Below are 25475 nucleotides of genomic sequence, written 5' to 3'. Positions count from 1 at the left end.
ACTTTCCCAGGCATTCCTCTCTAAGAGAAGAGTCACTTCAGGTGAACCACCCTATGTTCTTCATGGGGAAAATCCACTGGCCAAGCAAGGAGTGATTTTTGTTTCTACAAATTAAAATGAGGGGGAGAGGGAAGGGAACTTAGTTATGATCAACATCTTTGTTTTAGGAGAAGAGCTAAGCACTTAACTCAGAAAGAACCATTTTAACACTTATGGGTTTTTCTTTAGTATATACCTCCATGTGGAAAATAGTATGTTTTTACTGTTATTTTTTGATTTACATATTTTTGCAATCATTTTTATATGTCATCCACCAAATTCTTTTATGGAACTTAAGCATTTATCTTTCTCACACATATCACAGCCTTCTCATCCTACATACACATTCAGATGTACAAAAACTTTAATTTCCTGATTTATTAGTGAAGATATATCAAGACTTTTAAAGATGCATATTTATGTTTACATTAGTATGATTTTTGTCTTCACCTGGGAGCTCCTAGTTTCAGTGCATCTACTTAGTCAATTCTCATTCATTTACTTTTTTTTTTTCATTTTTTAAATTGTAAACAAATGGGATACATGTTGTTTCCCTGTTTGTACATGGCGTAAAGGCATATCATTTGTGTAATCATAAATTTACATAGAGTAATGTTGTTTGATTCATTCTGTTTATTTCCCCTTCCCCCAACCCCTCCCATCCCTCTTTTCCCTCTATACAGTCCTTCCTTCCTTCATTCTTGCCCCTCTCCCTAACCCTAACTCTAACCCTAACACTAACCCCTCCCTCCCCCCATTATGTGTCGTCATCATCCACTTATTAGCGATATCATTTGTCCTTTGGTTTTTTGAGATTGGCTTATCTCACTTAGCATGATATTCTCCAGTTTCATCCATTTGCCTGCAAATGTCATAATTTTATCATTCTTTATGGCCGAGTAATATTCCATTGTATATATATACACCACAGTTTCTTTATCCATTCATCAGTTGAAGGACATCTAGGTTGGTTCCACAGTCTGGCTATTGTGAATTGAGCAGCTATGAACATTGATGTGGCTGTATCTCTGTAGTATGCTGATTTTAAGACCTTTGGGTATAGGCCAAGGAGTGGGATAGTTGGGTCAAATGGTGGTTCCATTCCAAGTTTTCTAAGGAATCTCCACACTGCTTTCCAGAGTATCTGCACTAATTTGCAGCCCCACCAGCAATGTATGAGTGTACCTTTCTCCCCACATCCTCGCCAACACCTGTTGTTGCTCGCATTCTTGATAATCGCCATTCTAATTGGGGTGAGATGGAATCTTAGGGTGGTTTTGATTTGCATTTCTCTTATTACTAGAGATGTTGAACATTTTTCCATATGTTTGTTGATTGCTTGTAGATCTTCTTCTGTGAAGTGTCTATTCATTTCCTTGGCCCATTTGTCAACTGGATTATTTGCATTCTTGGTGTAGAGTTTTTTGAGTTCTTTACAGATTCTGGAGATTAGTGCTCTATCTGAAGTATGATTGGCAAAGATATTCTCCCACTCTGTAGGCTCTTTCTTCGCATTGCTGATAGTTTCCTTTGCTGAGAGAAAGCTTTTTAGTTTGAATCTATCCCAGTGGTTGATTCTAGATTTTATTTCTTGTGCTATGGGAGTCCTGTTAAGGAAGTCTGATCCTAGACCAACAAGGTGAAGATCTGCACCTACTTTTTCTTCTATAATCTGCAGGGTCTCTGGTCTGATTCCGAGGTCCTTAATCCATTTTGAGTTTAGTTTCGTGCATGGTGAGAGATATGGGTTTAGATTCATTCTGTTGCATATGGATTTCCAATTCTCCCAGCACCATTTGTTGAAGAGGCTATCTTTTCTCCATTGCATATTTTTGGCACCTTTGTCTAGTATGAGAAAATTGTATTTATTTGGGTTTGTGTCCATGTCCTCTATTCTGTACCATTGATCTACCTTTCTATTTTGATACCAATACTATGCCGTTTTTGTTACTATTGCTTTGTAGTAGAGTTGAAGATCTGGTATTGCGATACCCCCTGTTTCACTCTTCCTGCTAAGGATTGCTTTAGCTATTCTGGGTTTCTTATTCTTCCAGATGAATTTCATAATTGCTTGCTCTATTTCTGTAAGGCACGTCATTGGGATTTTAATTGGAATTGCATTGAATTTGTATAGCATTTTAGGTACTATGGCCATTTTGACAATATTAATTCTTCCTGTCCAAGAACATGGAAGATCTTTCCATCTTCTAAGGTGTTCTTTAATTTCTTTCTTTAGTGTTGTATAGTTCTCATTGTAGAGGTCTTTCACCTCTTTTGTGAGATTGATTCCCAAGTATTTTATTTTTTTCGAGGCTATTGTGAATGGGGTAGTTTTCCTAAATTCTCTTTCTGAAGATTCATCACTTATGTATAAAAATGCATTGGATTTATGAGCATTGATCTTGTAACCTGCTACTTTACTAAATTCACTTATGAGTTCTAAGAGTTTTCTGGTGGAATTTCCAGGTTCCTCTAAATATATAATCATGTCATCAGTGAACAGGGATAGTTTGAGTTCTTCTTTTCCAATTCGTATCCCTTTAATTTCTTTGGTTTGTCTAATTGCTCTGGCTAGAGTCTCAAGAATGATGTTGAATAGAAGTGGTGAAAGAGGGCATCCCTGCCTTGTTCCAGTTTTTAGGGGGAATGCTTTCAGTTTTTCACCATTTAGAATGATATTAGCCATGGGCTTAGCATAAATGGCCTTTACAATGTTAAGGAATGTTCCCACTATCCCTATTTTTTCTAGTGTTTTGAGCATGAAGGGGTACTGTATTTTATCAAATGCTTTTTCTGCATCTATTGAAATAATCATGTGATTCTTGACTTTAAGTCTATTGATATGGTGAATGACATTTATTGATTTCCTGATGTTGAACCAACCTTGCATCCCTGGGATGAAACCCACTTGATTATGGTGCACTATCTTTTTAATATGTTTTTGTATGCGATTTGCTAAAATTTTGTTGAGAATTTTTGCTTTGATGTTCATTAAGGATATTGGTCTGAAATTTTCTTTCCTTGATGTGTCTCTGTCTGGTTTAGGTATCAGGGTGATATTGGCTTCATAGAATGAGTTTGGGAGTGTTCCCTCCTCTTCTATTTTATGGAATACTTTGAGAAGTATTGGAATGAGCTCTTCTTTAAAGGTTTTGTAGAACTTGGCTGAGAACTCATCTGGTCCTGGACTTTACTTTGTTGGTAGGCTTTTGATGACTTCTTCTATTTCAGTACTTGAAATTGGTCTATTTAAATTGTGTATGTCCTCCTCGTTCAGTTTAGGCAATTCATATGTCTCTAGAAACCTGTTGATGTCTTTGAAATTTTCTATTTTGTTGGAGTATAGATTTTCAAAATAGCTTCTAATTATGTTTTGTATTTCAATTGTGTCTGTTGTGATATTTCCTTGTTCATTCCGAATTTTAGTGATTTGGGTTTTCTCTTGTCTTCTCTTTGTTAGTGTGGCTAAAGGTTTATCAATTTTGTTTATTTTTTCGAAGAATCAACTATTTATTTTGTCAATTTTTTGTATTGTTTCAATTTCGTTGATTTCAGCTCTGAGTTTAACTATTTCCTGTCTTCTACTACTTTTGGTGCTGGTCTGTTCTTCTTTTTCTAGGGCTTTGAGCCATAGTGTTAGGTCATTTATTTGTTGAGTTTTACTTCTTTTATTAAATGCGCTCCATGAATAAATTTTTCTCTAAGTACTGCTTTCATAGTGTCCCAGAGATTTTGATATGATGTTTCTTTGTTCTCATTTACCTCTAAGAATTTTTTAACTTCCTTCCTAATATCTTCTGTTATCCAGTCATCATATAAGAGCATATTGTTTAATCTCCAGGTGTTGGAGTAGTTTCTGTTTTTATTTATACTCTTTCATTTATTTCTAACTTCAATCCATTATGATCTGATAGAACACAAGGTAATGTCTCTATCTTCTTGTATTTGCTAACATTAGCTTTGTGGCATAATATCTGGTCTATTTTAGAGAAGGATCCATGTGCTGCTGAGAAGAAAGTGTATTCGCTCTTGGTTGGATGGTGTACTCTATAAATGTCTGTTAAGTCTAAATTATTGATTGTGTTAATGAGATCTATGGTTTCTTTGTTCAATTTTTGTTTGGAAGCTCTGTCCAGTGATGAGAGAGGCGTGTTAAAATCACCTAGTATTATTGTGCTATGGTCTATTTGGTTTCTGAAATTGAGAAGGATTTGTTTGACATACATGGATGAGCTACTGTTTGGGGCATAGATGTTTATGATTATTATATCTTGCTGATTTATGCTTCCCTTAAGCAGTATGAAATATCCTTCTTTATCCCTTCTGAGTAACTTTGGCTTGAAGTCCACATTATCTGAAATGATGATGGATACTCCAGCTTTTTTGCTGAGTCCATGTGCATGGTATGTTTTTCCCCATCCTTTCACCTTTAGTCTATGGGTATCTTTTTCTATGAGATGAGTCTCTTGTAGGCAACATATTGTTGGATCTTTCTTTTTAATCCAATCTGCCAGTCTATGTCTTTTGATTGATGAATTCAGACCTTTAACATTCAGGGTTATTATTGAGATATAATTTGTATTCCTGGTCATTTGGTTCATTTATTTTATTTTATTTATTTATTTATTTGACACGACTTGGTTCCTCCTTTATTTGACAATTCCTTTAGGATAATTCCTCCCTTTGCTGATTTGCTTCTTTGTTTTTCATCTCTTCCTCATGGAATATTTTGCTGAGAATGTTCTGTAATGCTGGCTTTCTTTTTGTAAATTCTTTTTAGCTTTTGTTTTTCATGGAAGGATTTTATTTCATTGTCAAATTTGAAGGTAAGTTTTGTGGGGTATAAGATTCTTGGTTGGCATCCATTTTCTTTCAGGGCTTGGTGAAAAATGTTGTTCCAGGCCCTTCTAGCTTTTAGGGTCTGGATTGAAAAATCTGCTGATATCCGTATTGGTTTCCCCCTGAATGTCATTTGGTTCTTTTCTCTCACAGCCTTTAAAATTCTGTCTTTATTTTGTATGTTAGGTATTTTCATTATAATGTGCCTTGGTGTGGGTCTGCTGCAATTTTGTGTATTTGGAGTCCTATAAGCCTCTTGAACTTGATTTTCCATTTCTTTCTTCAGATTTGGGAAATTTTCTGATATTATTTCATTGAATAGATTGTTCATTCCTTTGGTTTGTTTCTCTAAGCCTTCCTCCATCCCAATAATTCTTAAATTTGGCCTTTTCATGATATCCCATAGTTCTTGTAGATTCTGTTCATGATTTCTTTCCATCTTTTCTGTTTGTTCAACTTTGTTTTCAAGGTTAAATATTTTGTCTTCAATGTCTGAGGTTCTGTCTTCCAGGTGTTCTATCCTACTGGATATGCTTTCTATGGAGTTCTTAATTTGGTTTATTGTTTCCTTCATTTCAAGGATTTCTGTTTGTTTTTTTTTCAATATCTCTAACTCTTTATTGAAATGATCTTTTGCTTCCTGTATTTGCTCTGTTAACTGTCGATTGGTGTGATCATTCAATGCCTGCATTTGATCTTTCATCTCATCATTCAATGCCTGCATTTGCTCTTTCATCTCATTGTTTGCTTCCCTGATCATTTTAATTATGTACATTCTGAACTCCTTTTCTGTCATTTCTTCTGCCATGCTGTCATTGGGTTTTATTGATGTAACATCTATTTGTTTGGGGCATTTTCTTCTTTTGTTTTCTCATATTGTTCAGGTATCAGTGGCCTGCTGAGATATTGCAGGTTTCCTCTATTGACTTATAATGTCCCTGAAGATTTCTAGTATATCCCCTCTTAGCCTTCAGTAGGCTGAAGTCTTGGAGGAAGTTGATAGTGCAGTGCTCCACAAGGAAGCTGCCTCTCTAGGGGTGATGGCCTTCAGGTGGGGTATATTCCCTGCTAGTGGGCAGAGGTGCCTCCACTTGTTGACCAATGGTCATCCAAAGGGGAACTAGGCTGTGGGCTGAGGCAAGGCCTGTTTGGGCCTGTGTCTCTGGTTTTACTGTCCTTGTGGGAAAATCTCACCGGGCAGGGAAGACTCACCCGGTGGGGAGGTCTCGCTGGTCAGTTCCCCTCCTAGAGGTTCCCCTCAATCTACAACTACTGCCTGGGCTGGGCTGCCTTCCTCTGCAACGTTCCCCGGGGCCCAGACCTACCTCCAGGGCCTGGGAGACTCACCCTTTGCAGACGAGTCTCCTTAGGCTGCCTCTCCTCAGAGAATCTGCCCACAGTCCTGGAACCTTCGCTCTGCCCCTAAGCGTGTCTCTGTGCGGCTCTTCCACCAAGAATCCTCCTAGGTCCCGGGACCCTGCTCTACACCTAATCGCCTGGCTATGTGGCCCCTCCTCTGAGCAGCCACTTGGAGCCCCGTAGTGTCCCTCCACGACCCAGCGACCCGCTGCACGCCTCTTCCTCTGGACAGTCGCCTGGTGCTGTCACTAGGATTCCAAACAACTCACTGCGTGCCTCCTCCTTCCGCCAACCGCCGTAGCCCTGGGCAGTCAGTCCGAGTCCAAGTGACCCGCTCTGTTCCTCCTTCTCCTCCGGGCAGACCCCCGGGTATTCAGGAGCCGTTGCTCTGAGTCGCTGTGAGTCCAAGCGACCCGCAGCGCTTCTCCTCCAGGCAGACCCCTGTGTTCAGGAGCGGTCGCTTTGAGTCCAAACAACTCCCCACTCGCCTCCTCCTCTGAGTAGCTGCCTGGAGCTCCCACGCAGTCACTGCGAGTCCAAGCGACCCGCTGTGCTCCTCCTCCTCCGCCCCCTCTCCTCCAGGCCGGTCCCCAGTGTTCAGAAGTGGTTGCTCTGAGTCCAAACAGCTCTCCGCGAAGCTCCTCCTCTGGCAACTGCCTATAACTCTGGTACAGTCACTCTGAGTCCAAGCGGCCGCGCTCCTCCTCCTCCTCTTCCTCCTCCAGGCAGGCCCCGGTGTTCAGGAGTGGTCGCTCTGAGTCCAAACAGCTCTCCTCTCAGCCCCTCCTCTGGGCCGCCGCCCGGAGCCTCAGTGGTTGCTCCGAGTCCCAGCGCTGTGCTGAGCGGCCTCCTCTACGATACTCCCAGTTGTCCGAGTACTGCTCCAGTGGGGGGAGGGGCGTCTCGCCGGCAGCACTACTTCACAAAGTTCCCTGCGTTCCAGGACTACCGCCCCATCCAGGATGCCTCCCCAATGGGAGAGACTCACCCGGCTACTTTGAGTTGGTCCCAAGTCTCTCAATATCTCCTCTTTTGAATCCTGAGTCCTGGAGCAACATGAAATGCAGCCACCCTCTAGTCTGCCATCTTGAAACCCCCTCATTCATTTACTTTCAATCTTTTAAAATGAAATACTGCCATTTCTTCTCTGCCAGTGTCTTCTTCTTTCTATATGACTTTGCTATTCTTTTACTGACATTTTAATGAGGTATTAAGAGAAGATGGTGGTAAGTTCAGGCATTTAACTTAATATCTTTAACTGGGAAACTCAAAAAAATACTTATAATCTGTGTTTTTGTTTTTCTTAGGTTAAAATCCAGACTGAGTTCACATTAGCCATCTCAGGAATAACTGGCTTCAACTGCACTGGTGTCAACCATGCAGTCTTCTACCTGCTGGGCATTTCAGGGAGAAAAGACCTACATATGTGGTTTTCTATCCCCCTGTGCATCTCCTATGTCTTTGTCCTCCTTGGAAATGGTCTGCTCATCTTCATTATCCTGACAAAGAACAGTCTCCATGAACCTATGTATCTTTTCTTCTGTATGCTGGCTGGAATTGATATTGCCTTTGCCACCACCACAGCACCTAAGGCATTGGTCATTTTCTGATATAATAGGGAAATTTCTCTTAATGGCTGCATTGTCCAGCTGTACTTCCAGCATACTTTCTTCATTTCTGAGTCAGGCATCTCATTGATGATGGTATTTGACTGCTACATTGCAATATATTACCCCTTGAGATACACTGTGATACTCACACCCTCCCTAAGAGGAAAAATTGGTGCAGCTGTTACTTGAGAGCACATTGTGCAATTTTCCCCATAGTATTTCTTCTTAAAAAATCTGTCTTTTTTCAGAAATAACATCCTCCCACATGCATTCTGTGAACACATTGGCTTGGCCAAATTTGCTTATAATGACATCCAAGTAAACATCTGGTATTTTTTTTTTTTTTTTTGTCTTACTGTCAACAGTGATCCTAGACATGGTCCTTATTCTTGTATCCTCTATTCTTGTTCTTTGTGCTGTCTTCCATATCCCTTCCCAACATGCTCGCCACAAAGCTCTCAACACATGTGGCTCCTATGTCTATGTCATTGTCCTTTCTGCCATGTCTATTTTGCACCTTCCCAGCCCGTGACACTGTTCTGTTGGAATTGAGGACTCAACATTTGACACAGATCTGTTGAGCAATTATCCTCCCTCTTGGGGGTCATAGGCATGGTATATACCCATATGTAGTTGCTTTTAATCAATATATCCTTAGATTCAGATTATCGAGAATACTGGGGAGATTTAATGGTGTTGGGACATAAAATAACATACAATAAAGTATAATATTAATACTTAGATAAAATAATAAATAAGCAATTATTATTTGCTCAAATTTGTGGGGTGCCTGTGATTTATTTAGCATACAAATTCTCTAAAAGTTATATATAGGTATATGAGAATGTATTCCTCTGAGCTTTGATGTGGTGTTTGGTCTTTATTGCTTTCTTAGTGTTTATGATTAAGTTTAAGGATTTTTTCCCACTTAATAAAAATAAATAGGTTAATCATAAGTACAATTTGTATTCTTCCTATGCCTAATTCTTTAAAAATCAAAATAGAGTTTTAGTCCGCCATTGAGTACATGAAAGAAAATAAATATTAACTATAAGCTGATTCCTCTCTTTTCTGTTAGTAGTAACAGAAACTTTCCACTGTTAATAACTAACATTAGAGCTCATGGAAAGGGTAATTTCTATAGAAACTTAATGAAGTATTCTTTCTGGGAAATTAAAACTAAATCAGGCATGGTGTCCTCTATCTTGCTGGGAACTGGGTTGTTTTGATTTAAGCCATCAGGCAGTAAGAACATGTTTCTTGAAAAAATCATTAATTATACTCTTAAAGATTTTTTTTTTTACTTAACATTTCATTGTATTAACCACGAAATGATGTAATCAATACCAAAGGAAAAAACATACAAAAAGATTCTGTGAATAATAAAGATTGGGATTCAGCCTAGAACACTTGGTGTTTCTGTGAGCTGTTTCTCCACTGTGGCTGATGCCTCCCATCCACCTACAACCCCCAACTGCTGTTAGGGCTGGACTCCTGCACTTTTTTACTGGCCTGGGATCTTCTCAGTTCTCACTCAATGCTTTGGACACCACATTCCACTACACATCTATATTCTGCTGGCCAGTGTCAGCACGCTTGCTCCACCTATGCTGAATCCCATCATTTATGGGGTCAAGACAAAATAGATACGAGATCAAGTGGTTTATGTGTTATTTCCAAAGCAGAAATGACTTTGAGGAAGGAAGAGATTAATTTCTCAGACTAGCTTTCCATGAGATGTATTTTGGTAGGAGTAAGTAAAAGAATAAGAAATGACTCACTAGGAAAAACAATTCATTGAGTTCTGGGTCTCTGACACAACTCACAGACACTCTGAGACTTGTCTTTGTCATCAATCTGAGAGCAGTGCCTACGGGTTTACTGGATACCTATGACTCATTGTTTGGGGAGGATGGGTTGCTTTCCAGTGGTCTTATCTAACCCTACAATGTTCAACTCAAATATGGGAGTGGACAATGTAATATTAAAAGTCTTGTTTAGATAAATAGTAAGTTTTTCATCTAGAGCTATGTCAAATGCTGAGACATTTCTGGAAAATCACCTAAAATCTTTATTCTTTCATATGCATTCTCTTTTTATTTTCCCCTGTACTAGTAGGGATTGAACTTTACCACTGAGCTACACCCCACCCCTTCCCCCTTTTAATATTTAAAAATTTGGGACAGAGCCTCAGTTGCCCAGGCTGGCCTTGGTCCTCTCAGTCTCCTGAGTGGCTGTAATTACAGGTGTGTGCACAAAGCTTGTTACATGCCTTATGTAATTTTAATCTTTATATCAGACTCATTATTGTTTCTGTTACAGTATTCTCATTTTATAGACATATAATCTGAGACTCAGAAAGGATACATTACTTCCCAAAGATGTCACTATTTCTTGAAGTTAGTTTGTTTCTCAGGTTGTTTAAATTTTAATTTCTTTATTTTTGGGGAATTTACTTGGTTGTTGGTTTTTGTTTTACCTAAAGAAATGTTTTCAAATTCATCCTTCTTTTGGTTTTATTATTTTAATTTTAGAATATTTTCTTCAATCTGAAATTTGATTCCAACTCAGATTTTCTTATAACTTTTTTTATGGTTCACTTTTATATTTAATCTTTTAAGATAATATTTTGGTAAACATAAGCAAAATAAGGAAAACACAAAAATCATTACAGAGAAAGGCTATCCATGGAGCTAAAGCTACCTTGATTTTCCTTGGTTACTGGTTCTTGTGATCAAGCTTATTATACTCTTCAAACTTTTCATATAAATGCTAGTTTAATCATTTAGCGCTGATAGGAAGAAGGGTTAAAAGTTCTCACAGTAATTAATATTTGTCAGTTTATTGTAATTCTTGTAATTTTTTCTCTGGAACAGCTGAGTCTCCTAAACATGGCACTTTTGACATGTTACCATATTATTCAGTTGAACAGGAATGTGATGGTGTATGTTTCTATTGGTTAGTGTTTCTTGATAAGTCATTTTATGTTCTTTACTCGTTCTTTTTTGTCCCCATGGTTTAGGTTTATGTCCTTTAATCCATAAAACTGATTTTTTTCACAAAAGTTGACAATCTCTGAATTGTTCCCCATTTTTATTGGTGCATCATAGTTGTATATATTGAGGAGATTTGTTGTTACATATTTGTACATACACACAATGTAACAATATAATTTGGTCATTATCACTCACCAGCACATAATCTCTGAATTTATTTCACTTAGCAATATACATTTAAGATTTCTCCATGCCTTTTCATGACTTGGTATTTATTTCTTTTTATTGTTGAATAATATTCCATTATATGCAGGTACTAGATAGAGTTTCATCCATTCATGTTGAAAGACGCCTTCAATTATGAATAAAGCTTCTATAAATATCTGGGTACATGCGGTTTTCTGTGTGGACACATTTTCAATTCATTTCGGTAAATACAGTACTGATGAGCATAATTGCTGGATCCTATAGTAAGATTATATTTAGTTTTGTAAGGAACTGCCAAACTGCTTTCCTAAGTGACTGTTTTATTCAACATTCCCACCAGCAATAAATGAGAATTTCCGTTGCTTCCCATTCTCATCAGCATTTGGAGTTTTCGGTGTTTTGGATTTCAATTGCTCTAATGGGTGTATAATAGTATCTCATTGCTATTCTTTGATATGTGTGCTGTTGAGCATCATTCAAATGTTTATTTGCCATTTCAATGGGTCTTTCTCCAGGATGATTATAGTTTAATTTATTAGATACTGCAAAATTTTGCTCTTGTTTTCTTGTTCCCCCAATAAGAAAGGAGGAGGAATGAGTGAGAGCAGATGAGAGTGTTTTTAAATTTAGTGTCATGAATCTGTGTGGGTTTCTAACCAATCAATTCTGATTTAGTAGATAACAATTTTTTTTTTTTGGTTAAGAGTAAACAAGTAGGTGCTGGTATCAAAGTTGGAGGTTTGTAGAAGGGACATATTTGAATTTTTAATTAGGTAGAATGGCAGAGTGGGCTGACTTTAGCAGACATGTAAGCTTGCTGGGCTCTGGTTGGTGATCATTTTATTGACACCATTTTGATCTCTAGGTGACTATGCAAATATTGGGTTGACCAGAGAGAATAGATTTAAAGAATTTTAGCACACTTAAAAAGAACATTATTATAATGAAGAGTATGGAGTCTAAACTTGAGAATATAAAATACACAGAGTGAATTAGTACTTTAGAAAGAAAATGATGGTATTTGTAGATTAACAATCTCAGTGCGGTTAAAAAATAGGTATAGTAAGCATGTACTTAGGCAAGTAATTGTGACTAGACAGCAAAATGTTTGAATTAGTGAATTTGAAAGTGGAGAAAAGATGTGCAGTGAAGGGAAATGCATTTGGAATTAAGGGGGAAATGGAATCAAGAGCACAGGGTGACGATGAATGGAAAGTGTAAGCAAAAGGAACCAACAAGGTTCAGCACCATTATGAAAACACAAATAACTGGGACAGAAGCAGATCTCAGCTCAGCAAACTTTCCTTTAATCTGCAGTGGAGTCAATCAATCAGGCATTGGGGCGGGCGGGGTGGTGGTGGTGCTCATTTTTTGGGTAGAAAAATGGCCGCTGGTTACAGAAGGAGTCTGAAGTTTTATAGTTTACAATGAGGGTGGTTTAATTACTGGAGACTGAAGCAGGACACGTTGGTTTGGACAGTCAGGAAAGAAGCTGTAAAAAGCGAAAACTCATTGTCACTGGGAAAAGTTCAAAACTCAGTATTCACTGCTTATCTTCTTCCTCTGGGACCCATTGTTATCCAGAGCTTCACTGTTTGCTTTTCTTCTTCCAGACTCATTGACAATGGGAAAGGATAAAAAGACAGTAGCCATCTCCTCTCTTCAGGACCCACTGTGGTTGGGAAGGGATGGATGTTTGCTTTTGGCGGAGATGCTGGGGATGAACCTGGGAGGGGATGAAGGTTTGCTTTTTCCCTCAGGGCCAATTGTTACTGGGAAAGTATGTACTGGGAGAGGTTTAATGATTGCCTTCCTCATCCCTCTTCCTCCAGGTCAGACAGTTTTGGGGGTTGTCATTTCCCTGTCCTAGGGACTGTCATTTTCCATATCCTTCAGAAAGAAAATATGATTGACACAGATCCTGCAAATTTTAGCTCTTTTTTCCCAATGAAAAAGGAGGAGTAGGTGAGAACAGATACAAGTGTGTTTAAAAATTTATTGTCAAAAAAAAAATTTATTGTCAAGAATTTGTATGGGTTTCTAACCAATTCTGATTAATACACACACACACACACACACACACAAGAAAATATTATTGTCTGGTATTGCAATACCCCCTGTTTCACTCTTCCTGCTGAGGATTGCTTTAGCTATTCTGGGTTTCTTATTCTTCCAGATGAATTTCATAATTGCTTGCTCTATTTCTGTAAGGTACACAATTGGGATTTTAATTGGAATTGCATTGAATTTGTATAGCACTTTAGGTAGTATGGCCATTTTGACAATATTAATTCTTCCTATCCAAGAACATGGAAGATCTTTCCATCTTCTAAGGTGTTCTTTAATTTCTTTCTTTAGTGTTGTATAGTTCTCATTGTAGAGGTCTTTCACCTCTTTTGTGAGATTGATTCCCAAGTATTTTATTTTTTTCGAGGCTATTGTGAATGGGGTAGTTTTCCTAATTTCTCTTTCTGAAGATTCATCACTTATGTATAAAAATGCGTTGGATTTATGGGCATTGATCTTGTAACCTGCTACTTTACTGAAATCACTTATGAGTTCTAAGAGTTTTCTGGTGGAATTTCCTGGTTCCTCTAAATATATAATCATGTCATCAGCGAACAGGGATAGTTTGAGTTCTTCTTTTCCAATTCGTATCCCTTTAATTTCTTTGGTTTGTCTAATTGCTCTGGCCAGAGTCTCAAGAACGATGTTGAATAGAAGTGGTGAAAGAGGGCATCCCTGCCTTGTTCCAGTTTTTAGGGGGAATGCTTTCAGTTTTTCGATCTCAAAAAGCCAAAGGACGAATGATATCGCTGATAAGTGGAGGATGACACATAATGGGGGGGAGGGAAGGGTTAGAGTTAGGGTTAGGGAGTGGGGCAAGTATAGAGGAAGGAACTACTGTATAGAGGGTAAAGAGGGGTGGGAGGGGTGGGGGGAAGGGAAAAAATAACAGAATGAATCAAACAACATTGCTCTATGTAAATTTATGATTACACAAATGGTATGCCTTTACGCCATGTACAAACAGAGAAACAACATGTATCCCATTTGTTTACAATAAAAATAAAAAAAAAAAATAAAGAGATTAAAAAAAAATTATTGTCTGTTATTTGCAAAAATATGGATGAACCTGCAGAACATTATGCTAAGTAAAATAAACCAGACAAAGGAATAAAAATACTATATGACAAATACTTACATATGGAGTCTAAAATAGGCAATTTCATAAAAGCAGAGAGTAGAATGGTGGTTGCCCAAGGTAGCGTGACGGGAAAAAGGGGAAGATGTTGTATAATAGGAACAAAGTTTCAATTATGCAAGAGGAATGAGTTCTGGAGGGCTAATCTATAGCAATATGACTATAATTTACAGTACTATTGTATACTGGAAATTTGCTAAGGAAGTAAAGGTAATTATGTTAAGGTGCTGGATATTTTAATTAGCTTATGGTGATTACTTTGTAATATACACATATCAAAATATCCAATTGTACATTTCAAACATATACAGTTTTATTTGTCAATTTTTATTTATCAGTAAATCTGGAAAAAGAGTACAGAATGAAAAATAAGTTTTCAACATGGACACTGAAGTGTTTATGTACCAGAGCCAAAGTCTTGCATAAGTCTATGAGGGAATTGAGAAGGTCTACAGCCAGTGTCGAGTAAGAAGAAGGTAGATAATATGAGTCTCAAAAGAGCACTTCCTTCTACAGAAAAGTGAGTAAGCATTAGTCTGGAACAAAGTCTAGGGACTATTTTGCAATGATAATATCTTTAAAATGTCTAGAACTTTCACGAGTTGTTACTAAATTGTGCCACAATATTAATGGACAAAAATACTCAGAGGATTTTGCTTTTCATTTTTCTTGACTTTTTTTTCTTACCAGGTCATAAATTCCACAAAGGCACTTGTCTTCTTCACTCCTCTATTCAAAAGTGCCTGGCACAGAATGGGCCAACAGAAAACATTTGACTGCTTTGCAAAAAAGATCTATAATTATCAAAATATGAAAAATTTCCACTAGTAATAAAATATGCTACATGGAAATGAAAACATTGCTACATAACTTTCTTCTTTTGAATATCACATATTTAAATAAAATAATTCAGAGTTCATAAAAAAGTTTGTAAATATATTCATCACAGAATATTTTTAGTAGAGAAAAATGGAAGCTATAAAAATGTGCCACAATAGGGGAATAGTTTAAACATATTGGTGGTATGTCACCAATGTGGAATATTTAGTCATACATTTTTTCCAAGAAATATCTTTAAATTACTAACTCCATGTGTCACATTGTGCTAAACTGAAGCTGTATTCAAGGAGCTATGTGGTAGCAGAATTGTACACAGGATTCCTTCTCAATAAGGAGATTTTAACTGCTCTTGCCACAAAAATGAAAAAAGGATAACTGTGAGATGATGGATGTGTTAATTTGCTTCACTGTGGTAACTGTTTTACTACCTGTCTGTATCTCTTAACATCAAGTTGTATATGCAATAAAATTTATTTAAAAATAAACACAATTTCCTGAAAGGGAAAAAAAAATTAAAGAAGCATTGTGGTTATAGAATATTATCATGGAAACTTGGAGCATGCCAGATATACAGAATGACCTCAAATATGTACATTCCCCAAAATAGGAAAGAAGCTTGGGGTATTATGAATGAAAATGTCTCATTACTATTCACTGGATGATGGAATCAAAATATTAATTTCATAAAGCAATATGCATGCACACATATTTTAAATGGACTGAACTTTGTTCAGCGTTTTATTATGCTGTCAACTGAGTTAGCACTTAGTCCATGTTGGTTGAATGTGTGGCAAATGACTAAATGAGTGTTTGAAAAACTTATAGGATCCCAGTTCCTAAAGTACTTCTGTGCCTTCCAAAAGTCAGGGTTGAAAAGGATGTCATGCAGCAAGGTTTAGGATCCTGCAGAAAACCCCTAACCAAATTTCCATGTTCTCTGCCCTGACCTCTCTGCCAGCATATCCTCCCAAGCAGGTGCCCTTCAAACATTTTTTTTTAATGACGGACTCCCAGTAACCATGCCATGAAAGAGTTAATGGATTTTTAGTTATGTCATGGGCAATAGAGGAGATCATAGGGGAGAAGAAAGTCACATGAATACGTTCATAGTCCCTAGGATGCTCAGAGAAAAAATAATTTCTCCCGCAGTTCCCTCTGCAGCTTGGTTTGCTGTACAGTCTTTGATTGTGGGGACTTCCTGGGATGAAGTCAGGGGCACAGTTCCAGGTGGTGGTTATGGATGGCTGTGATGAACACTTTGGAGTGAGGAGAGATGTGTGTTGACTAGCATAGAATTGTGCCCCTGTGGGTGCTTCTGTTCACGGGCATGAACTGTGGCGTCTGACTGAGTATAGGGATAAAGAAGATAAGGGAGGGGAAATACTGAGCTCATGGATGAGAGACCTGGGAAACAATGATGGACTACTTTCATTTTTGTTCACCTTATAGAGAGTATATTTAGAATTCTCTGTCCTTCAAGAACGGAGTTGCAGAAGATACCAAAATGTTCTTACAGAAGCTTTGTGACATGATGGAAATACTAGATTATGGCTTCTGGACTTCTTTAACTTGTTTCTTCTGTGACCCTGGAAAATTGCCTTCCCTTCCAAGACCCTTATAAATAATACTTTACCTGAAGTGGTCTTTCTAAAGCAGAGGTTGGGAAATTTGTAAAGGTCCAGAGTAATATTTTAGGCTTCCAATATGGTTTATTCAATTATGTCCCACAAAAGGAGCCATTGACAGAATGCAAAATAAATGTTTCAACAAAACTTTATTTACCACAGCAGGTGGTGAGCATGATTCCATTTCAGGCATCAGTCTGATGATCCTGGGAATAAAATCTTAACCAGCATTTACATTTTATATCTCTGATTCAAGGTTGGGCAGTTCAACGTGGAGCTGATGAAGTAGTGGTATTGCCCTATGAATTGCACACTTGTGGGAGTCCCCTCTTCTGGCATAGGTGAGGGAACTGTAATGCTGGAGGCAGGTTACGGGTGGAGTGAACTCTTGAGGAGCCACCTCTCAGAGGCAACCAACTTCTTGAGAAGAAAGAATGTTGAATGAAGGTAGGTAAATTTATGACTTATGTAAGTCACACATTATCTCTGTGAGTATGAGTCTGATGAGGAAATTATAACCGTGAATTTGTGTAGGTATAAACATGTAGCAAAGTTTAAATGTATTCATCTGTAAAGTGTCATAAATGTCCATTCATGTGAACTGTGAAATGTGTGTCAGTGTGTAAATCCTCATCACAATTTGTGTGACTGTATGTGTGTGATGGTAACCATATAATGAGTGATGTGTGTAGCTGGCAGTGCTGGAATGCAACTCAAGTAGGTCTGATTCTAAAGCTCATTATCATTTTTCCTAGGCTACAGTGTCTTATATTCTCAGGAGTTATAGCATAAATAGTAGACTGGAAGGGGTTGAGGAAGGAGCTAAAAAAAAAGTTGTTTGGACAAATTACCTGTCAGTTTCTTCACTTGTAAGCTAGGAATAATTTAAATTTTATAATTTGATGTGAGGATTAGAAATAACAAATATATCTAATACTCAGGTATATAATGGTTGCTATTATAAAATTTAGAAGTTATTTGTAAAAGAAATTTGAGATTACAAATAATAAGAAATGAGAAGTGCTTTAGATCTGGCAATTGCGGTGTAATAAATGATTTTGGAGGGGGAGGTTTGAGTGGTATGTTGGTGTTATAAGAGGAATGGCAATGCGTGACCATTAAGAGGGAGATGAGAAGTCAAATGAAGAGAGCAAATCCCTCCTTCTGTGAAACTGAGGTGAAGGGGAGATGGACACTTGGATGTATTTATATGCAAGGATCAAGAGTTACCAGAGAGGGAGAGGTTGAAATTACTAAAGAGTGATAGATTAATGGGGAAAGGTAGGTAAAGAGAAGAGAGGGCTGGGGTCCAGGGCACAGATGGGTTTAGCCTTGAACAGGAGGAAGGGGGAAAAGATGATTTCTAAAAATTTGTTCTAATTAGTTATACATGACAGTAGAATGTGTTTTTGACACATAATACATAAATGGAGTATAACTTCTCATTCTTCTGGTTGTATATGATATAGAATTACCCGGGTCATGCAGTCATACATGCACTTAGGGTAAGAATGTTCCATTCATTCTACTCTCCTTCTTACTCCCATACCCCTCCCATCCCTTCACTCCCCTCTGCTTAATCCAAAGTTCCTCTATTCTTCCATAGGTTCCCGCCCTTTGTGAATTAGCATCTGCATATCAGAGAAAACATTCAGCCTTTGGTTTTCTGGGATTGGTTTATTTCATTTAGCATGATATTCTCCAATGCCATCCATGTACTGCCAAATGCCATAATTTCATTCTTCTTTAAGGCTGGATAATATTCCATTGTGTATATATACCACAATTTCTTTATCCATTCATCTGTTGAAGGGCACCTAGGTTGGTTCCATAGTTTAGCTATTGTGAATTGAGCTGCTATTAAACATTGATGTGGTTGTGTTGCTGTAGTATGCTGATTTTAAGTTCTTTGGGTGTAAACTGAGGAGTGGGATAGCTGGGTCAAATGGTGGTCTGATTCCAGGTTTTCTGAGGAATCTCCATACTGCTTTCCATAGTGGTTACACCAATTTGCAGTCCCACCAGCAATGTGAGTGTACCTTTTCCCCCACATCCTCGCCAACATTTATCGTTGCTTGTATTCTTGATAATTGCCATTCTGACTGGAGTGAGATGGAATCTCAGTGTAGTTTTGATTTGCATTTCTCTAATTGCTAGAGATCTTGAACATTTGTAAAAGATGATTTGAATATAAATAGATTTGTAGTGGCAGAGGAAGGAGCATGAGGAAGTTAACAACCAATGCCTTCATTTTTCTCCTTGAACCAGGAGTCTGGAAGTCACAATCACCTGATGAGTAGGAGCAGGGAGCAGTAGGGCAGACAGGAATTGATTAAAATCTGCTCTGGGGATCCAAATTCCAGCCCCATCATTTGTCAAGTTGGTGATTTTGGATGGGGTACTACTTAAGTTCTCTCAGTTCTGCTTGTTTGCCTATCAGTAACATGGGAAAATGCTACAGTTGTCTCAGGCTGTGGTGACAGAGATAATGCACATAAAGCCCTGAGCATAGTGCCTCTCCTTTCTCATGTCTTCCCTTCCCCATCCACTTCACACAGTTCTGCAAGAGAGAGCTACCTGAAATGCAAACTTCATTGTGCCATTCCTGTAATACAAAGCTGCTCTCCACGCCCTTTCCATTACAGCCATTTCCCCGCCTCCCAACTACTCTCAGTCTGTGAACATCCTAGCTAGCTATTGGTTCATCAGTCAGCCTGCAAGTATCCTTCGTTATTGGTCCCCTGTTAGCCTGGTGGGATTCTTAGAGAGCTTCACAGCCATCTTTTCTCTTGCTTTTCTCTCCCCCTGACTTGCTTTCTCTCTCCTCCTCGCTTTTCCACTCTTTATTGTGCATGCCCTTTCTCTTTCCCTTTCTTTTCCTCTCATTTTCTCTCTTATCCTGCAAGGAGACACTCTGCTTAATAAACTCCCTTATATGTGATTTCCTGTGTCCGGCATGGTTTCCGTGGGATTCCTTACAATTCCCTCACTGATATCAAGTCAAACTCAGAAGCTATAAAAACAAAAGAACTTTATTTGGGGTCTTAGGAATTGCAGTTTGGGAGGCACAGGTTCAGGTAGCTCTCAATCACTCTTCGAAGAAGGCAGGGAAAGTGGGAGTTTCTAGGGGCAAGCAGTGCTGATTATAATAAAGATGCAAAACTTCCTTTGTAGGAATCCTCTGTGGAAATGTTGAGAAAAAACAGGGACTAGTGACCGGTGAAGACTAAGAAGATGTATAATGGGAATGTCCATAAAACAAGACATAATAACCTCTTGGTGTGCATCACAATGTAATAACCTAGTTCTTCCAGTTGCCTGCAGTTAAAAGGTGGGGGTGACCAAAGGCACATTCCAGGTGGCAGCTTCAGATGTGCTAAGTCCTGCTCCTGCAATGGCCCTGATTCCATTTTGAAAAACTTTCCATGTTTTCATCATAATTTCCTTTTTATTTTCACACTACAAATCCTTCATGGTCTCTTATTACTTCATCATAAATTCTAAAACTGAGAGAAGTACTCAAAGTCCTTAATGATCTGGTTCCTACTTCACTCCCCAGAGTTATTTTCTATCATGTCGGCTTTGCTATTTTCCTTGAGCCATTATAATTTTCCTTCAAACCCCATGCCCTCTCACATGTCTATGATTTTATTCAAGTTATTCCCTCATCACTTCTCTTTACTTGGCAAACTCTTATTCTCAAGGTTCAACTCAGGGGGTACATTTAGAAAGCCTTTTCTGAACTCCTGAACTTCCCGCAGCTTTTCCCCTACATTGTAAAATTTTGTAGATAGGTATTTTGCATAATCTGTCTCCCTCCAAGCAGTCACGCCTGACACACAGTAGGTGCTCAGTGAGGCTTGTTAAATTGATAGGCAACTCAGTTACCATTTTCCTTTTAAGAAACATCAAATTCTGGAAATCAAAGTGCAAATTACAAGGTTCATTATTCACAACCCTTAACTGTTTATAATAACTTGAAATGAAGATCTGTGGCATCCTAGAGCTGGGTGGCCTGTCTTAAAGTTGATCTACCTATCCTCTCCTCGACTTTAGTTTTAAGGTGATACAAGAGAGACCCAGAGCAAGGAAGTAATTTACTGAGATTACATAGCTAGTAAATAGAATGTCAAGGAATTTTCTACCACATCTCTGCAATTCCTGACCAGGATGCTTTTCACTGCTTTTTCCAATGAAAAATGATCTGTTCTCTCCTGCCCTACTTCAATCCCATTCAGCTTTTTGGGAAGAGAGAAGAGTGACTACCAGATCCTGCATAGCAGCACACTGGTGACCTGCTGTGGGCATGGTAACCATCAACTACACTGACACCAGCCATTCACTCTTCTTTCTGCTGGGCATCCCCGGCCTGGAAGACCAGCATACATGGATATCTCTCCCCTTCTTTCTTTCCTACCTCATTTCCCTTCTTGGGAATAGCCTCCTCATCCTTGTCATCATGACGGAGCACAGCCTGCATGAACCCATGTACCTTTTCCTCTGCATGTTGGCTGCGGCTGACCTCATCCTGTCCACCACCACTGTGCCCAAGGCCCTGGCCATATTCTGGTTTCACGCTGGGGCGATCTCTCTCGATGGTTGTGTTACCCAGATCTTCTTCATCCATGCCACCTTCATTGCTGAATCAGGCATTTTGTTGGCAATGGCCTTTGATCGCTATGTGGCCATCTGTGATCCGCTGCACTACAGCACAGTGCTCAGTCATGCGGTAATCGTAAGGATTGGCCTGGCTGTGGCCTTGAGAAGCTTCTGTGTGATACTCCCAGATGTGTTCCTGGTGAAGCGACTGCCTTTCTGTGGTAGCAATCTGTTGCCACATACCTACTGTGAGCACATGGCTGTGGCCAAGTTTGCTTGTGCCGATATTCGGGTCAATGTTTGGTACGGCTTATCTGTCCTGCTCTCCACTGTGGTGCTGGATGCCTTGCTTATCTTAGTTTCCTACAGCCTCATCCTTTATGCAGTCTTCCACCTTCCTTCCAGAAGAGCTTGGCAAAAGGCTCTGGGCACATGTGGCTCCCACCTTGGGGTCATTTCCATGTTTTATTTGCCTGGCATTTTTACTGTAGTTACCCAGAGGTTTGGGCATCACGTTCCTCTCCATACCCACATTCTACTGGCCAATGTCTGCATGTTGGCCCCTCCCATGATGAATCCCATTATTTATGGGATCAAGACCAGGCAGATTCGCGAGCGGGTGCTCAGTATTTTTTCATCACAGTGGAAATGATGCTGAGTTTGACTGGGTGGTATAGTTACCAATGTAGGCCTTCACAATTTTTTGTGCCTACTCTTATGAATTAGGAATTCCACTAATAGTGAGCAAAGTTACTTGTTATGGCTTTGAAAGTCAGATTGCCATGAGACCTTGAGAAGGGTATTATTTAAGAAAGAGCATGAATTTTTGGGTCAGAATAGTTTTGAATTCTGACTTTACTGGTGATAATGAAGTGTTTAACCTTGGGAAAATTACTTATTCTTGCAGAGTCTTCTTAGCATGTGCTTAGCATAACAGAAAAAGAGGCAAATCAAAACCAAAGTAACCAAATTAAACAATAAAAATATCTGTAATGAACTTATGCAGGGCATCACAATGAAAATATCTAGACAGAATCTATGTTAATCATACATACATTTAATATCACTTAAAATACATTTTAGTTTGAATTTGATATGGGGATTGCCACAATCTTCAAATGTCTTGATTATGTCCTGATTATAACTTTATCATGAGGCTGTGAGAGAACTAACATATGAATAGGATCTTGACTATATATAAAACACAGGGCAAGCTGTGGGTACATTTAAGACTTTTCTTCTCCATTCTGCTTTAGCTCCTTTATCTGTAAAATTTTGGTATAATTTTTGCCTTCACTAATTCAAAAGGAAGTTGTAGAATCAAAGGACTCGAAATTCAAAAGACTATTTGGAATTTTAAAGTTAAAAGACAATAGTAACCAAAATTGGAATTAGTGCTGGTAGAGTCTTCATTTTCCCAGATAATTTTTATGTGACAAACAGGGATGTACCTGGATCCCTTGTTGCAGTGAAAGTTGAGACACTATGAAATCGGATTCCTTTCAGTGGAGAACAAGGGGGAGTGGGTCACCTGTGTAATGTGTATCTCTGGGTATCAAGGTAACCTGAGGTACTAAGGATATTGAGAAATGAGATTTAAGTTCATATCATTAGGATAGTTTCCTTCCACCAGAATGTAAATCAAAGGGCACAAACCACCATTTACAGTGCTCAATTCCATGGCAGAAACACAGAAAGCAGAAAAGCCGATTTGATAATTAGTGCTTTCTTTAAAAAAAAAAAAAAAAAGTCTCCATGAATCTGACAAACACAAGCCAGCTGTTTCCTAGTGTATTTCTATTTGCATAAGCATGAGTTCTCTTCGATATTCCTCATCTAGTTCGTCAACTAAATCACTGGTTGATTTTGCCATTTTAGTTCTGTAATGTTGTCATAGTGTCTGAGAATTCACACCTGAATCTTTTTATCCATGTTTCATAGGATCTCCTTTCTATCCAGTGTCAAGATGGAGCATTACTCGTTTTTAGAAACATCTGATCAATAAACTCTTTTCAAAGTCACTGATATTTTTGTAGAGTACCTAAATTTTCCCCAAAATATTTAGCTGATGAACTGAGGGTCATCTGAAATTCTATTCTAAAGGAACATCATAGCTAATCCTAGCCTATCTTACATGTGCTGAGAACACTTTAGTCTACAGTTGGGCAAAATCATACAACATGAAACCTATTTTGTAATAAAGTATTGAGTATCTCATGTAACTTATTGAACGATTGTTAGTAAAAATCAGAATTGTATGGGTATGCTTTTGCACCATTGTAAACTTGAAATATTGTAAGTCAAACCATTGTAAGTTGAGCACCATCTGTATATGCCTAGATTTCTATCCCCCAGGTGTACATTTACGATATTCTCCAAAATATAAACAAGAATATTCATATTCATTGCATACAGTTTGTATGTGGGATTCAAGAACATCAGGTAATGTTTCAGCGAGAACACATTTTGTAAGATTTCACAGCAGCTCTGACAATGTTCATTATGATCTTAGAGGTTGTATGGTGGCCACCTCTATTATATTTTTATATATGTACACAATTTTAATCATCTCAAATTGGAAATTAACTATCAATAACAATGAATAACTGTAGTATATACAAATGAAAAATAATGGATTGCAATGACAGAAATAAGGATGAATCTTTCAGACATGTTGAGTTATGAAGAGAGGACTAAATTCTGTATGACATCATTTCTACAGTATTCAAAGGTTCAAAGTAAATCTGTGCTGTATATTTGAGGATAGTGATTTCTCTTGCGGGTTGTGATTTGAAGGAACTCCTTTGGATCTTCTGGGCACTGGTAATGTTCTGGTTCTGGATATTGATTCTATTATAGGGGTATATTCAGTTTTCTATAAAAACAATTGATTTGCACACTGTGCACTTTTCTGAAAACATACGTTAATGAAAAAAAAAATAACACCTCTCCAACCCAAACATAGGCTTGATCCTCAAGAAAACCACAACATTTGGGTTCCCTCTTGGATCTCCTTTTTGAACTTCCAAAGACCCTTGGGTTTTCATAGTACAGAAGTAGGAAGGAAGGGGAGGATAAATACACTGTGGAAACATCTTTTCAATCATCCCATTATATCAGTCATTTCTAGAGGTAGAGTCTGTGTGGATGTTTAGTTTTACACAAACGAAAATATACTTTGCCATCATCAATTCAAGTCAAATTTTCAACCAACTCCTGGTATTCATTCCAACGACTATTTCCTGAAATCCTGCTGTGTTCTCAGCACTGCACTAGGCATAAGAGATACAACGGTCAAGCTCCAGTATACACATTCTTCTCAGAAAATGTTACCACAGGACTTAGGATCCCTACTTTTCAAAGGGAAGAACTGTCTCTGCATTAGTTTGCTGCTTCCTGTAGAGATTGGCCTGTACATGGATCTGGAGGAGGATGTGAGTTCTTTATCTCCAGGGACTGGCCCAGAGCAGGCACTGAACACTCCTCTCCACTGAAACAGTCCCAAGGCAGAATCAGAAGGCCAAAAGAGGATGTGGCCACATTCTGGGTCTCTGTAAAAGTGCCTCATACTAAGACAAGGCTGTGGTAGCTAAAATATTCTTTAACCAACTCCAGTATGATCAAGATGTGGCTGAGGAGAGCTCTGACTAAATTCCAGGGCTTTTGGAGGTGTAGCAGTGAGGAAATTTTGTCTACAGTAAACACCCAGAGTTTCATGCTGAGGTGATTTCCACTACCCACAGAGGACACTGACTCCTTCTAGCACCTTCCATGCCTTAGCCTTCTCCACCTGCAGCTGCTCACCAGGCTTGGACTACTCCTGCAAGAGGCCAGCGCCAAGACTTCCAGGATTGAATCTTTACCCCATAGAGGGCACCTTTATGGTTTGAAGTAGAAGCTGAGAACAAAGCGTGTGTGTAGGGTGGTGCCACCCAGTGTTACTCTGCCCTAGTCTTGCACTGTCGAGATAACCAAACTGAATTTCTACCCCATCCTATTCTTGTTTAAGGACAGAATGCTTGAATGAAACAGTAAGGGACCATCATGGTGGGACAAATGCTGGCACAATGAGATAAGCCTGTAGTGCAATGAAGTATTAGCTTTTGTAGCACGGCATATTGCTTCTGTATCCTTGTCCTCTTTTCAACAAGACCCA

General features: G+C 38.6%; 1 protein-coding gene and 1 pseudogene across 2 annotated transcripts; both read left to right on the top strand.

Moving 5' to 3' along the window:
• The first annotated feature begins 7457 nt into the window (after window positions 1-7457).
• LOC306639877 (olfactory receptor 52B4-like) lies at window positions 7458-9538 on the top strand (annotated as a pseudogene). Its single transcript has 3 exons — window positions 7458-7463; window positions 7545-8337; window positions 9344-9538. The product of its transcript is annotated as an olfactory receptor 52B4-like (transcript).
• Window positions 9539-21026: 11488 nt separating this feature from the next.
• LOC306640486 (olfactory receptor 52B4-like) lies at window positions 21027-21971 on the top strand (the record flags this gene model as incomplete). Its single annotated transcript, XM_079104769.1, has 1 exon — window positions 21027-21971. One exon carries the CDS (start codon window positions 21027-21029, stop codon window positions 21969-21971), a length of 945 nt encoding a protein of 314 aa, XP_078960895.1.
• Window positions 21972-25475: the final 3504 nt, after the last annotated feature.

This window comes from Sciurus vulgaris, assembly GCF_902686455.1.
Source record: "Sciurus vulgaris genome assembly, chromosome: 11".
NCBI lineage: Eukaryota > Metazoa > Chordata > Mammalia > Rodentia > Sciuridae > Sciurus > Sciurus vulgaris.
Note: the sequence above shows the minus strand (reverse complement) of the source record. Positions and strands in the feature narration are given on the sequence as shown.